The sequence below is a fragment of the Platichthys flesus genome, chromosome 20 (assembly GCF_949316205.1).
Source record: "Platichthys flesus chromosome 20, fPlaFle2.1, whole genome shotgun sequence".
Classification (NCBI taxonomy): Eukaryota; Metazoa; Chordata; class Actinopteri; order Pleuronectiformes; family Pleuronectidae; genus Platichthys; species Platichthys flesus.
In genome coordinates, this window is record NC_084964.1 from 14,548,221 (window position 1) to 14,562,534 (window position 14,314).

The 14,314-nt window shown below is 42.3% G+C and overlaps 3 protein-coding genes across 7 annotated transcripts in view; 1 reads left to right on the forward strand and 2 right to left on the reverse strand.

The window, feature by feature from the left end:
* Positions 1-112: 112 nt before the first annotated feature.
* Positions 113-6,350, reverse strand: coasy (CoA synthase). Its single transcript, XM_062414232.1, has 10 exons — positions 6,143-6,350; positions 3,883-4,596; positions 3,539-3,753; positions 3,255-3,386; positions 2,484-2,673; positions 2,238-2,302; positions 2,044-2,128; positions 1,780-1,877; positions 1,393-1,539; positions 113-1,271 (listed from the first exon to the last, which is right to left on the reverse strand). The coding sequence occupies exons 2-10, from the start codon at positions 4,550-4,552 to the stop codon at positions 1,221-1,223; spliced, it is 1,653 nt and encodes a 550-aa protein (XP_062270216.1). The 5' UTR covers positions 4,553-4,596; positions 6,143-6,350; the 3' UTR covers positions 113-1,220.
* An 802-nt stretch (positions 6,351-7,152) lies between these two features.
* On the reverse strand, positions 7,153-12,267 carry zdhhc6 (zinc finger DHHC-type palmitoyltransferase 6). 2 transcript variants are annotated; one of them, XM_062414237.1, is made up of 11 exons: positions 12,038-12,267; positions 10,488-11,036; positions 10,271-10,362; positions 9,638-9,797; positions 9,331-9,489; positions 9,146-9,199; positions 8,737-8,904; positions 8,545-8,586; positions 8,139-8,284; positions 7,908-7,954; positions 7,153-7,798 (listed from the first exon to the last, which is right to left on the reverse strand). In XM_062414237.1, exons 2-11 carry the CDS (start codon positions 10,752-10,754, stop codon positions 7,698-7,700), a joined length of 1,236 nt encoding a protein of 411 aa, XP_062270221.1. In that variant the 5' UTR covers positions 10,755-11,036; positions 12,038-12,267; the 3' UTR covers positions 7,153-7,697. The 2 variants fall into 2 exon arrangements, with proteins under 2 accessions (XP_062270221.1, XP_062270219.1); XM_062414235.1 differs by having other exon boundaries at positions 8,139-8,287; positions 12,038-12,265.
* A 52-nt stretch (positions 12,268-12,319) lies between these two features.
* Positions 12,320-14,314, forward strand: part of vti1a (vesicle transport through interaction with t-SNAREs 1A) — a 98,776-nt gene continuing 96,781 nt past the window's right edge. For all 4 annotated transcript variants that reach the window (XM_062414241.1, XM_062414239.1, XM_062414242.1 and 1 more), the window contains exon 1: positions 12,320-12,502. In XM_062414241.1, the coding sequence (XP_062270225.1) occupies positions 12,409-12,502 (94 nt within the window). In that variant the 5' untranslated portion in view covers positions 12,320-12,408. The remainder of the gene's footprint in view (positions 12,503-14,314) is intronic.

The following is a 14,314-nucleotide window of genomic DNA, read 5'->3' on the forward strand; positions in this document are numbered from 1 at the left end:
CTGTCATGAGACTGTCCATGTTATTTGACAATAGAACACAGGGGTTTGAATAAACTTCAACATCACATTTAAAAAAAGATCAAATTGATTAGAAAACTCAAGGATTCACTCGTGCTCTTAAGTGTATTTTATTATTCTGCTTGTTCCATTTTTATACAGCAATCCTCTGAGTTTGCAGGTTACAAGCAAGACAATGAAATAAAGAAAACAATACATCTCGCACTATTTAGACCAACTTGCCACATCACTTTGAAGAAGCCTGTAATATTGAAAAAAAGCTGTATTTTACTGTTATGTTTTGCAACAGTAGTAAGCCAAACGCATAGCGACTTTGTGGCCGCTGCGAAGACACTAATACTCAGACGATCTAGAAGCAGAAGGTTGGTCATGTGACTACTGGCTCTTAGACAACACAAAATGGTACCAGGTTCATTCTCTTGTATTGCAATTAACCAATTTTCTGCAGATTTGATTGAGACACAGCTGTTTCGTCTACAGCTGTGTCTACTGGCCATGTTCACTGACTCACTGCAGCGTGGGGATTTCCATATTCAATCCATGTGACTGAGCTTGATTTACCTAAATTTGGATCTTCTCCCGTGCCCAGTTCATTTACCTGCATTCAGCGTGAAAAGTAAGAGTATATAATATTATAAATCTATCGCACATGTTATTCATTCATTTAATACTTAAAATGAAATTAACCTTCATTTCTCAAACCCCTGAAACCACAAAGATGCATCATTTAATTCCCTCTTTCCCTTTTAATATTAGATTATTTTCTAAGCTACATTCATATTAGTTATAGACGCCATGAAAAGAGGACAGAGCATGTAACGTGTCGTCAGCTGACTAAAATACTGGCTCTGCAGAAAAGTTTGGTCACCAAATCTCGAATGACTTAGGACTGAATGTTGGGACTGACGCTTAGAAACAACGGTATCCGTTTAAAGGCAGCAACGAGGTCAGTTCTTCCCCCTCATCCACACGTCATTCAGCAAAACCTCTTTAAAAACCGGTGGGAAGTGGACGAGTCTTGGTCAGAGATGAGAGGAAGCACGCTGGGATCGCTGCAAAGGCACCGTGGGCCGCTCGCGCTTCTTTCTAAGGCAAAGTTTCCTCGTGTGGATCAGTTGATTCTGTGCAAGCGTCACCGGACCTGAAGTCTGCTCTAACAGCACGGGTCTGGATTGGGACGACGGAGGGACCCACACATGCTCCTACTGTCTCGGTTGGATCCTCTTCTGAAGAAGTTTCCAAGCTTTCAACACCTTTAAAAAAAAAAAAAAAAAAAGCCAGTGAAAGAAAATCACAAACAAATACTCAAAATTAAAATCATTCAATGTCATGCAAAGATAGGAGCACGAAACTGAAGAGTGATGTGCGTCTGACCTGTTTCTGCGTGACCTCTGGTTCCCACAGCGTGCTGAGCACCACGTTGGCGTGTTCCACTTGTTTGGCGTTAGACCACTGGCTGCTCAGCCGGCGCAGGGCATCTTCTGCGGTCACACCGTCTCGCTCCGTTATCCTCAACACGGCCTGAGGGAGGAGGGGAATCGAAGAGGGAGGCAGGTCCAAGTCTGTAAGTCTTTTCCCCCCTTATTGAAAAACTGTTATTTTTCTACATCCTGCGTTCAGTGAGGAATCCTGATTTCACAGGTATCCATCTACAGTACATGTGCACACGTGAAGCAGTCATCACCTTTACACCAACACATTTTCATCACAGTCACTCAGGCTGATGGGACTCCATCTCTGTCCCACCACATTACGAGTTACCTCGTCCTCTGGGATGACGGTGACCCAGACCTCGTGGACCATGTCCGTCCAGCCGGCCTCCAGGAGAACTGCTGCGTCCACCACACACACCTGTTTACCTGCAGAGAGCAAAGGTTTACATGAGCAATGGGGTGAATCGCTACGAATACAAAGTGAAAGCACTGTTTATTTGTATCTGTGTATATATGTCATAATTGAAAGGGATTGTGAAAAGAAAGGGGACAGTCCTTTAATACTAAGATGAATAAATATAAGATGGATTACCTTCCTCTCTGGCTTGGCTGATTGCCTTCTTCACCAGTTGTGCTATCTCCGGCCACACAATATTTGTCAGGGCTTTTAATCGCTCCTGCATGAAAAACATAATCTTTGGTAAATTGTCGATGCACGGTGATGAAGTGTAACATGTCTTTTTTCTTTTTTTTTAAACATACCGACTAATTATTCTTACTGATTACCTGATTTCCAAAAACCTTCTTTCCTAATGCCCGTCTGTTTATGGTTTTGTCTTCATTCAGAATATCTACAAAATGAAAAAAACGAATTGTCATTGTATGGAGATGCATTCGATTTCACACAGCAACATTTACCAGAACGGTGCAATTTAATTATTATGATCTATATTTCATCAAAGTAAACTGTGTGTGTGGGGGGGTAGGGGGGGTATCACAAAATAACCTCCGTCCCACCACCTGTTTTCTCACCTGAGCCAAATTCTTCCAGCACCATGTGATGAGCTGCTGCGCCCGGCTGATACACCTCGTGGCCCATTTTGTCACAGTCAATGCGGACGGCACCCAGAGCCTCCATCCTCCTGGCGATGGAGCTCTTCCCGCTGCCGCTGCCTCCCGTCAGGCCGATCACGTACGGGAGGGGAGGGAGATGGGATGTGTCCTGGAACGCAGCAAGAAGGGGACACACGAGAGGGCAAGCCACAGAACACAAACGCTAAGAATTAGGATGTTTATATCGAAGAACGACAAATACCACAGCTCTAAACACAACGCCATAGTCCCTTTTCTTTAACATATTTGTTAAACACACCATCCTTTTCCAATAACACTTTAAAATAATGGACAGAAATTTGACAAATCTCCTGCCATGACAAAATTATATAAACGATATTTCAGTTTCCACTTGTTTCACAGTCAAAAGCAAGGAGACTGTACTTTGTCATGTGCTGAAAAGAAAAGCTAGTACTTTTTCACCTGGATGAGACAGCTCCTTTCAGAACTGTTAAACATTAAAGTTCTTTTGACCCTTGTATGAAAAACGTTTTTACTCAGTGAGTTATTGAAAATCAAACAGTGCCATGTACTTGATCTCCAGATAGGGTACGGAAAAGTTGTGATAAAAAAAGAAGACTGGTACTGTCCTTTTCTTGTGAGTCCCTCAATGAGTTACACTGAACATATAATACTGGTATCCATTAACCTGCACTGTCAAAATGTTAACAGTTTTTCCACAGGACCTACTTTAAGCGGAGTAAGGAGGGTGCCCAGGAGTCGAGAGCGGAGACTGGAGGAGCTGATCTTCTCCTCCTCCGTCTCGGTGTGGTGGGCGTCTTTCAGCAGCTGGATCTCGTGAAGAACGAGAGCTGGAAGACCCTGGTTTAGAAGACATAAGACATCAAACATGTGCCCTGAAGTTGCCTTGGTCACCTTAATGCTCCGCCAGTGATTTGAACCAAAATGTTGCATGTACACTGAATAAACATTGAAGTTTAAATCTCCTTTTTCCATGCATGCTGTTAACTTACATTCTCAATGCGTTTCTTGTTCACAGCCTCGCCTCCCTTTTTCGTCTCCTCGCTAACCACAATGCACTGCAGCAGGGGGTCGACCACAGACACTCCAAAGGGGTCGTCGAGGGGCACGACCTCCACCTCCAGTGATGGTTTGATGTCTTGCAGGAACTCCTCTAGTATCTGAACCCGTAGAGAGTAGGGCTCAATCAGCTCCTTCAGCACTTTCTCTGAGAACAGGAGGAAAAGGAAAACAAGGGGGGGGGGGCTGCCTTGTGATTTTTGTTTTCACAGATCATCCAAAATATAAGATCCCTGCAAGTTTACCTAAATGGGAATACCGACATTGAACCACTCACTTTTCAGCATTGCTTGGTCACACACCCCGATGAGGAACCTTCTGTTGGCGAGCAGGCATGAGATGTTGAGCAGCGTCTTGTGGGCCCCGTGGAGCCGGTCAAAGGTCCCCCCGACCACCACATCAGTATACGTTTCCAAAGGTTCTCCTTTCCCCTCGGGCTCTGTCACACATTCCACGTTCTCCTGCAGCTTCATCAGCTGTGGATGAAGCAGCACCGAGGTCAGACTGGGGCTGCAGACGTAGCAGCGGCCAGTGTACTTCTGCAGACACTGGGTCACCTGGTGCGACTGACCTGGGTCCTGCAGGGGAAAGTCTGTGAGCACCACGTCGGGGGAGTGAGACAGAGGCTGTGGGCTGGGGAAGGGGCCATTTGTAACACTGCCCGACTGAGCGCGGACGTTGGTCAGCAACACCCGGATATCCAGGTGGCCGCATATATCTGCCGCATTGCTGTAAAGGCGGGTGATGACCGCGGACAGGTCCACAAATGGCGGGATGAAAGCCGGTCGCTGCTGACTCCCACTCCCCAAGTTGAGCCCCGGGTGGAGGTGGACGTACAGCGTGCGCTCCACGAGCTGAGCGGCTGAGCTGAGCACTGGAGCGATGCGCAGCGGGAGAGTGTGGATAGGAGATGTCAGCACGAGGATGCCCGTAGTGAACATGGACATGTTACTGGCCAATAACACAGGGAACTCACGGCCTTCACTGTTTTCTGTCAGAGGAAGAAAGGGAAAGAAAATATAAAACAATATGTACATTGCGTTATATTAAGCTTATGCTGTAGGTTTTGGCAAGTGTTCATGGACTGTATAAAGAGGGATGACATGACAGCTCTACAAAAGTGAGGCCAAAGTATCTAGCTACAGAATATGTTACTAACTCTGTCACCTCCATGTTAGTGGATGGGACACAGACCAAACTAAGTAGTTCTCATCACACTGATGTATGTTCAAGTGATAGATCGGACGTGTGTATTGACGGGACCATGATACAGCGGCTGCATCCTCTGATCACGACTGTGCAGACTCAGTCTCCAAAAGCACAAGATGGCAGCGACGTGTCAGGGATATTTTGGCTTCATTTCTTCTTCTTTGTCTACACTCTATGGCTTACCTTTATATTAAATGTGACATATGTTTGTTGCAAGATCATAAGGAGGGAGTAAATTTTGCATAAAAAAACTGTAGCTGAAGATGTGGTATTACAATATGATATTTTTTCAAGAACAATGATTAAAGCTTTAAATCAGGTTGATCTTTCTACACAGGAGGTCGGAGGTCAGTGGGGGTTGTTTATTGGTTGATAACACTGATGCAATCAACTTTTGCATTATTTCATTATATATTTCACCAGTATACTGTATTTTAGACTTCCTTTATATAGCCTTATAGGGTTTATATTGTATACACTTGTTTATATACTTTATAAGAATCTAGGTTGTGACTCTTGCATCACTCAGGGCTGTTCACGCGCTATTACCAAACATAGTGTAGTTACTGATAAGCTGAGGGGCTTTAGGAATTAGAGATAATATGGTGAACAGACCAGCAGTGTCTCTCTGGGCTGCAACAAGGGAATGATTCAATACCTCTGACATCAGCACTGCCATTTCAAAATGTCTGCTCCTATTTTACATTGTCACAATAATATGTTAACAATAAGTGACAGTTCAGTTAATTGTGTCAGTGTTTTGGAGTTGTGTATTTTATATTCTCTGCATCTTCTTATTGTTCAACGTGGCTAAGTCTTGTTGACATTATTTCAATGACTGATGATTTTAAGTATGACATGTCTTGTTTGTATCATTTAATATTAAACTATGTTGAAAAACATGGAACTTCCTCTTTCCTGGTCCCGCCCACAAGCATCCTGACTGGACAACCCGAATGTCATTCGCAGGAAGTACTTTAGCATGGAAGCTAACATGTCCTCTTACAGTCTACACAGCTGTCCACGCGATGTCCCAACGAGTAATGTCTTCACAATAGCAGCTGGCAAGTTGACCCGAGGTGACGGGTTAGGGTTAGGTTACAAGAGTGTCAGCAAAGTCGTGGCTAGCTAGCTAGCTATGTAGCACCCCTGCCTGTAAAGAAACCTAGCATCACAAACATCCATTCTAACATGGACCGGCCCGATGGAAAGGAGCTAAGTTCGATGGTGTTATTCTGGGTCCTGCTAACTCCCAGTTCGCTTGTTGTCTCGCTCTGGAAGTGACAGTCTGGACGGGGAGCGCTCTCTGCACGTTAGCACGAGCTCACCTGAGTCGAGCGGAGCGACAGCGTCGGGACTCGCGGGTTAATCGAGTCGCGCTCAAGCCGCTGATCGATCCCGACGGACGACTGGTTCTCCTGCTGGTCCTCAACGAGCGGCCCGGGTTACTCCAGTCCACCACAGTCAGAGTAACCAGACTGACACTGGGTGGAAGTCGCCCACACATCAACTACACTGGGTGGTCAGTGGTCGCTGTCTCCCCTGCCCCCCGATTGGGTGAAGGCTGTGTGACGTGTGGCCGTGTCACACAATTCGGGGGGGCCGTTTTCACAGCCCGTACACACACACACACACACACACAATGTTAACGGTAAATAAAATAATACATATGTCAAATATATCACAATAAAAATCTATCTATGTATAAAAGATAAGATTATCCTGTTTAAGTCCCACAATGGGGAAACTTGCAATATTACGGCAGCAAGAGTCAAAATAAGCATCAGTAAGTTGTACTTAAGTGTTAGGATAATAATACTTATGAATAGACTAAAGACTAATATATACAGTGTAAAAATAAGTATTGCAGTGTGATAATATTGCAGTTAAGGGTTAAAGTGCGGTTCATAATGGGTGCGTGGAGTTTTACTGTGAGAAGAACTGGTTGTATATCCAATATATAAATATATTAGATATAAATAAATATGCAGATAATCATAGTAACAGACAGAAAATCATGAATGAAAGTTAATGCAATACAGATATATATATAGGGAAGAAACATGACTTTAAGGCCTGATTATATAAGATAACATTTTAGTTCAAACCTAAAAGCGAAATTGAAACAAGTGTATACAAACCAAACAAACAACCACACCTTCTGAACTCTTGTAACTTCCAGTTCGGTATCCTCAGGGTGTGTGCATTACTAAGTTCTACGGATGGAGACTAATTTAAAATAAATATGGCTCATGTTGTGCAAGTATTTGGTTACAAGCCCCATCGTACAGATACTTACCTATTATTAAAGGAGACATAAACCAAAACAACTCTTGAACAAGGTTTATATGTTTAATTTATACTTTGAGGCCAACATTTCGTTTTTACAAAAATAATAAAAAGAAATTCCGTGTTATCTCCATACTGTAGAAAGAGTTGCATGACGGAGCCCTGGGGTTAGCTGGGCCGAGGCATTTGCATATATAGCAAAAAAAGACATCAACCAGTAAACACAACATATTCAAGTAAAAAGTCATCACAATGGAGTCACATTAAAGCCCGGTGGCAATTATTGGAAAATTAAGACTCTTGCTGGGTTTCACTTTTTGGTCAGAGGAGTCAAACTGAACCCGGGGGGACGAGTCCTTCTCGTTAAGACGTGAATTGACAGCAAAGTGCTCGGTAAGATTTAGGGAACTATGGACCTTTAAAACAAATTAAAGTTGGGCTTGAAATGTCTGGAGAAACTTTAAATCAGAGTATGCAATTGATGGTGAGCCTGCAGCATGAGGCATGACATCTTCAGTGGATGCATGTTAATGAACATTGAAGCCTTCCGTTCAGTTGAACTCCCCTTCTCTACACAAAGCCAGTTGAAATACATTAATTTTGTTTCTTTTTGCTGGTGCTATCGCTGGCCGCTGTGTCATAATGGCACTTCTCCACGCATCGCCTTGGGAACCATCCCCTTACACGCTCCCCCACTGGAACGACAAAACAGAAAGAGATGGACATTTTTAGAGTCAATTTAAAAACATAAATAAAATATAAATCAAACAACAGCAAAAGCAGCTGTAATGCCGTCATTTTTACCTCTCATTTGATCCTCATTCAGAACTTTGTCTCCATACATCCACCACCTAAAGAGAATCAAACACAATTGAAGTGAAGAATTCCAAGATTGACCAAAAATAATAGTTTAAGATAGATAGATAGATAGATTACTTTATTCAAACCGAAGGGAATTTAAGTTGTCATAGCAGCCGGTACATTTGAATACAATAAAATACAATACAATAGAATAAAATAAATGAATGAACTCACTTGGTTCCACGGGTGGCGAGGATGGTGTCCCCCTTGTTGAGCGGGATCCTGGGCTCCTCGGTGCAGGGGGTTCTGAAAAATGTTTGGATACCCTTGCTGAGAGGGCAGCAAGCTCCGTTGTAGTGTTCCACTGCCTGGTACTGGACCTGCTGGCCGAGTCGAACACGATATGTGGTTATTCTAATGCTCGAACAACAACTAAACTCACACAAGATAGACACAGGATGTGTGTTTATGAGCCAGAAACCGGTCATACTTACATGAAATGGCATAGGTTCTTATAAAACAACACAAATGGGGTCATGCAGAGCCTTGCCATTCCAGCCTAAATCCTACTCCTGTGTGTCTGTGCTTTGTGTAAACAACCCCACATCGGTGTCACAATACAGATCTGGCAGATACTTACACTTCTTACTCGTTTATCAGCTTTCTGCTTCAGTTGCTCAATCTATTCAGAAAGGAAGAACACTATTAATCTCACTGCTTCACATAAAATGTATAAAGGGTCTGACCGATTTATGATAACTTCTCATTTACACAAAATATTTTCAACTATCAGATAAGGGGAGTAGCAGACCAAACATAAACCCCAACCTACAGTTAAGGTGTACTGGTGACACTTGGGATGGACCGGCCATTCAATACCATCACCCTTGGGCATCCCTGTCCATGTGATCACTTGCTTGAAGTTCAGCCAGCGGCTGCCGAGGTCGTATGGGAAGATGAACTCCTCCCCTGTTTGGTAGTGCTGTATTCTGTCTTTGGCCTAGTGGAAAAAAATCAGGTGGGTGTGGTGGTGTCATGTTTCTGTAATCAGTGAACTACATTGTACTGAAGGCTGATTCCGAGAAAAGAACTTAAACAAAAGATTAAACTATGTTGATTATAATCCTGGAATACTGTGAGGTTTAAAAAGCACTAGAATATTTTTTCTAGATCAAACACCAAAAATGAGTTTTAAACTATACAAATATCAACATAAAGCAAAGTCACTGAGAGATTCTGACCTTTTCCTCGATCCACGACTCGATCGAGGTCTTATTTCGAATGATGACTTTTATCTGAAAAGGAAAGACTGTTTTGATTATCAGAGAAAACTAATATTTTCTTTTAAAATTAACTCTGGTATTTAGAATAGGTCAAAAATAGCCAACAGCGTGGGTAAATTAAAAAACACAGATGCAAACTTTACCTGTATGAAGAAAAGCATGCCGACCGCAATAGTGGTACCCAGGGCCAAGCCTAAGGCAAAGAGTGTGGCAGCAAAGGCAGGAACGCTGAAGGGCATGAGGGGCTGAAACTGCCGCACGGCACTCATGTCAATCTTCACAGTGCTCCAGCCAAATGAAATCTGCAGTGAGGACAAAGAACGGATCTTGATGTTACTGGCAATTTTTTTACAAATTGGGAAAATAAACTGCTTAACTTTAGCTTGAGATAAGCTCTGATGATGGTAAGCCATCAATAGCACGGTGTAGTGGGTTAAGGAGACCACCCACCCTCTCATAAAGCTGCGTGTACATGGTCATAATGAAGATGAAGGCAGCGTGCGCGCAGCCCAGAGGTGCCAGCAGCAGGAAGCTGGTGAAGTAGCCGTGGTTAAGGTGGCCGCAGCAGTTATTGATCCAAGGGCAGTGGTGGTCCATCTTCATCACACACCTGTGGGAGGGGAAGCAGAGGAGAAGAGGAATGCTTGGGGCAATCCACTGGTTGTTTGGGAGAACATAAAGCGAAAAGTTCATCTTTCTTTTCCAGAATAAGACTGCAAATGTGTAACGGCTCAGTGTCGATGTGAATAATCATTGAATAAATTTAATTAAAAGACAAAAACTGATTGAAATCAGATGCTTGTTTGACCTTGACAGGCCTTTGAGGGTTGTGTACGTTTATCAGCTCTTGTCTTTTGCAATGTGCAGTGATTAGTAGAATTCAAGTTTTCAGTTAAAAGTCAAACAGACACGTTACAGCACTGCACGAACAAAAAATGCACTACCATGACTCAGCTGTAGTGTCTTGCTCTAGAAAATTCATCTATTTGCATTCATGGCTGCATCTATGTGATCTTATTTTTCTCAAGTATATCTCATATATGAGATACGACCCTCTGTTACTTTGGCAATAAATTAAAATACCTGTTACACTTGCGACAGTGGTGGGATCTGGGGGCCTTGTACCCATGGCACACTCTGCAGTATTGTAGGTACTGGCTTTCCAGTTGATTCTCCTGTTTTGGGATAAACAAATTACAAAAATATCATTGCAACATTCCAAATATATAATAGTTTCACTCTGCAGTACATGGTACCGAACTGTTCTTTGAGTAAAAATGGTAAAGCGCATTGTCCTTACTGGTATCCACCCAAGAGGGATGTTTCCAGGTCCAACAAACATAGCATTGAAGTAGTTGTAGAGGATGAGGACCGACCAGTTGAGGAGCATGATGAAGTTAATGCTTCCTCCTGTAGTGTCTAGGGGCCAGTACCAGATAATGGAGTCTACAATTGCCATGGTGGAGCATATAGCAATGACAGACAGGGCTATGACTGGTCCCCAGTGGCACAGTCTCCGGACCTCATGGAGGTTCTCAAATGTCACCAAAGTTGACAGGAAGTTCATTTTGTTGCCGCACGTTTAGAACCAATATGTTGGTCAGTTGAGTCCTGAACTGTATCGACCAAGTTTCCACAATGTGTTAATTTGTTCCTCTGCTATCTTGCAATGACAGCGGTGGGGACGATGCACATATTTTTTCTCGTCCTCTGAGTAGCCGGCAACTGTCCTGGTCTTGTATCACTGGGGCTCTCCGTGTCCCATTGTTCTTTGCCGTGGCAAAGAGCAGCATCCTCTCCAGTCAACTGTCGGAGCACACTATCCTTGTGACAAACTCAGATTCCCCATCTAGAGAGAAATAAAAAACAAACTAAGGTCAGAATCATAAAGCTTTGATAAAAATGTTTTGCCTTGTATCTGGTTTCAGTTTTTGTATTGCTTTCAGTGCCAAAAGCTAGCCCCTAACTCTAACCCTATGCTGAAACTATTTACGATGAAAGTTCATATTAAATTCTTGTTTCTTTTTATGACTGATTTTGGCTCCTGTTTAAGGGCTGTGGTTTAAACCCTTCATTATGGACAGAGAATGACAACACTCACAACTCTGAGCTTGAACATTTTGTTCTACTTCCTCCTTGTGCTTTCACAATGCATAAGCATCATATATATATATATATATATTGATGTTTTTCTATATTGCTATCGATTGAAAATTATTGTTTCAATCCCCATCCCTTAATAATGAGGTTAACGTAGCATCAGCATGTTTACAGTATTTCACCATCTCTTGTTTCTAATGTAATTTCAGTTTTTTTGCATTTCACATGATCTTATTGATCAAAACTGTATTTTACCATCAGGACTTTATAGATGGAGACACAACAACACACTGATAAACACACTACACACCAGTGTTGCACTTTAAATACACAGCTTTTAACGCTCACCGGCTTCTCAGGGTATAATTAGCTCATGACACCAAGCTAGCTAATTCAACATCCGGAAGAAAACAAAGCAACACGGTGGTACCCTCGCACGCAACACGTTATATCCCGAGCACAGTTTGTGTCCATCACACGCCGGACAAGTGGGGCTTACGAATAATAAGTGACGACACATTTGGCTAAAGGTGTTTTATTGATTTTTAGCAAAAGGGCTAGCAGCTAGCTACTTCGCTAGCCTGTTCACCAGCTAGTCAAGACTATCGCATCAGGCTGGGGCTGTGGCCACAAGATGGAGAAAATACACAAACACGGTTACTTCAGAATATTGACAGTAAAACAAATGTGTACTGATGAATTCGCGAAAGGTTTAAATGGAGGAAGACAAAGGGAAATTAAAAGACTAACCTGCTCACTTCCTTGTTGTTCTTCTCCAATTTCTTCTGAGTTCGAGGAGGAACGATGGTCATGGTGCTTCAGAAACTTCCTCCCCGAAGCGGACACATTGTTTTCCTTTTAACTATTTAATTATTAACAGAATTGTGAATGTATTTAATTTAAAAAAACAAAACAGAAAGAGACAAAATCCATTAGCGCAGAGCGGTGTTTTTCCATCCGCTTGCTTGGGACCGTTTGCAGCGTGGGAATAAAAATAAAAACAAAGTTCAGGTCCTATCCGGGCACATTTCACTGCGACTCAAGGAAGGGGACTCCATTCGAGCCGTGTTGTTATTATCATCCTGAGCTAGCTGTCAACCTCAACCTGTTAGCACGCCGACATGTCTTCAGACTTCGAAGCCTACGAGCAGGACTTTGGGACCGCCACGGCCGAGATAACCAACAAAATCGGCAGAGTTCCCAAACTGAGCGGGGGTAAGACGGGTTGAGCTTATTAGCTGGAAGCGCTTGGCTGCGGCTGGCTAGCTGTTTAGCTAGGAAGCTAACGGTAGCAGGAGTAGCTTACCTGTGGCATTTCAGCAATTTAGCATTTTATCATATAGTTTAAAACGCTTTACTTGATCAACAGTGCTCTTTTAGTTGTGTGTGGAACAACCTCATCATCTGTTGCTGTATGGGATTGTCTGGAATTGATGTTATTCAGTGTGACAATGGCAAACACTGATTTTAATGATGCATGACATAATGTGTTTCCCTTTAGCTAAGGTGCACCTGCTTTGTTAAGCTACTACCTTTAATAATGGAAGTGTTAAGAAGAGAAATTAAGCACATCTAGCATAGAGTTGAAGGTACTGTCACGTCATAACAAGAGGTCAGACCTGTATGGGAAAAAAACACACACTGACTCTATATAATAACAGGAAAAACTGTAAATTATATCATTAATTGTGCCTGTGTTTTAGTTCTATGCGAGTATCAGGGCTATTATATTGTACATGCTGTCTCAAAGGGACACATACACAGAGGAGAGCCATTGTTTATGTTATTCTATAGACACAAGCTTTTCCTGCTCCTGACATGTCAATTGTCGGCTTTGCAAAAGGTCTGATGACATTGTTTCTTCTACCATTGCGTGTCTGATATATCGGTGAATGATAAAACGGCTGTAGGTGTGAAGGAGCTTGTTGTTGAACTCCCCTCTGTCCAATAAATGTTTGAACAGGTTCTACCCCAGTTACTGTGAAATCTAATATGTGGGTTTAAACAATAGATGGAAAGAAGAACGATGAGACACTTTGTCAGCCTAGTTACCCGGTGGCCAAATGCTCTGTTTGGTTAGATTATATTTGAACTCTGGGATTTGTGTTTGTATCGTGTTGTTGATTCGGTGTCTTGAGTTCACATAGCTGGGTCTGGCGAACATTGCAAAAATGTAAAGAGCATAGTATCTCCTGTTGTAAATAATTTAGTTCATAGTGGTTGTCATGTAGAGGTTATTCATAAATATCTCAGGTTGTTCGACGTGGACGCTTTGTTGCCATGAATGTAGTAAGCAATATGTTAAGCATTGATCTTATATTGATGCAACTTCTTCAAATTTATGTCCATCACATATAAACCAGAGTCAATATACTTTGAAGAAACACATCAAAACAAAGAGAGAACATAGGGATGACAATGAACAAGTGTGATCAATGTGACTTTAATGAGATGACAGTTTTGGAGTTCCAATAGATTTCCTCAGACAAATTGTATCGAGTTGAGCTGATGCACTTAGTTTCTTGTCAGAAGTTTTTCTTGATCCTCTAAAACTTGAATTTTTAATGTTGTCTTCTGAATGCCATCAGGGGACTTTCAGATACTGATGATGTTTTAAAAAGCCTTTAAAAGACATCATCACTTCACGCCAAAATTCATCCGGGCTCATCGGCCTATTTGTGTGTCTGTCATTCTTCACACACAACCTCATAACTCTGAGTTTGCGCTGAAAACTTATCCCAGTTAGAAGTGGAGGTAAAATACTCAACAAGCTTATAGTGATCTTATTATGTAAAAATATAAACTCAGTCAGTTTTCAATTCCCATTTCAAACTTTTTTTTTCTAAATTCCCCTGGGATTTTCCATAGAGAAAGGCAAAACTGCATATTTTTCGAAATGTGTAATGTAAGATAACCATCCATCATCGACATTTTGCACATCAGCCACTGTGCTTGTGATTGTAACTGTAATGTCTACATCTAGTTGACTCTACTAGTTTAGTTTTGATTGCTAAAATCTGCATCTAA

Bases quoted from the DNA above. Each gene is read 5' to 3' on its own strand.
- coasy (XM_062414232.1), bottom strand. From the start codon at position 4,552: ATGTCCATGTTCACTACGGGCATCCTCGTGCTGACATCTCCTATCCAC. The intron at 2,303-2,483 runs GTGAGAAAACAG...TTCATTTTGTAG, and splicing joins GCTGGAAGAATTTGGCTCAG to ATATTCTGAATGAAGACAAA. The intron at 1,878-2,043 runs GTAATCCATCTT...TGCTCTCTGCAG, and splicing joins CAGCCAAGCCAGAGAGGAAG to GTAAACAGGTGTGTGTGGTG.
- zdhhc6 (XM_062414235.1), bottom strand. From the start codon at position 10,754: ATGAACTTCCTGTCAACTTTGGTGACATTTGAGAACCTCCATGAGGTC. The intron at 9,798-10,270 runs GTATTTTAATTT...CCCCTCCCACAG, and splicing joins CACTGTCGCAAGTGTAACAG to GTGTGTGATGAAGATGGACC. The intron at 9,490-9,637 runs GTGGGTGGTCTC...TCCTCACTGCAG, and splicing joins ACACGCAGCTTTATGAGAGG to ATTTCATTTGGCTGGAGCAC.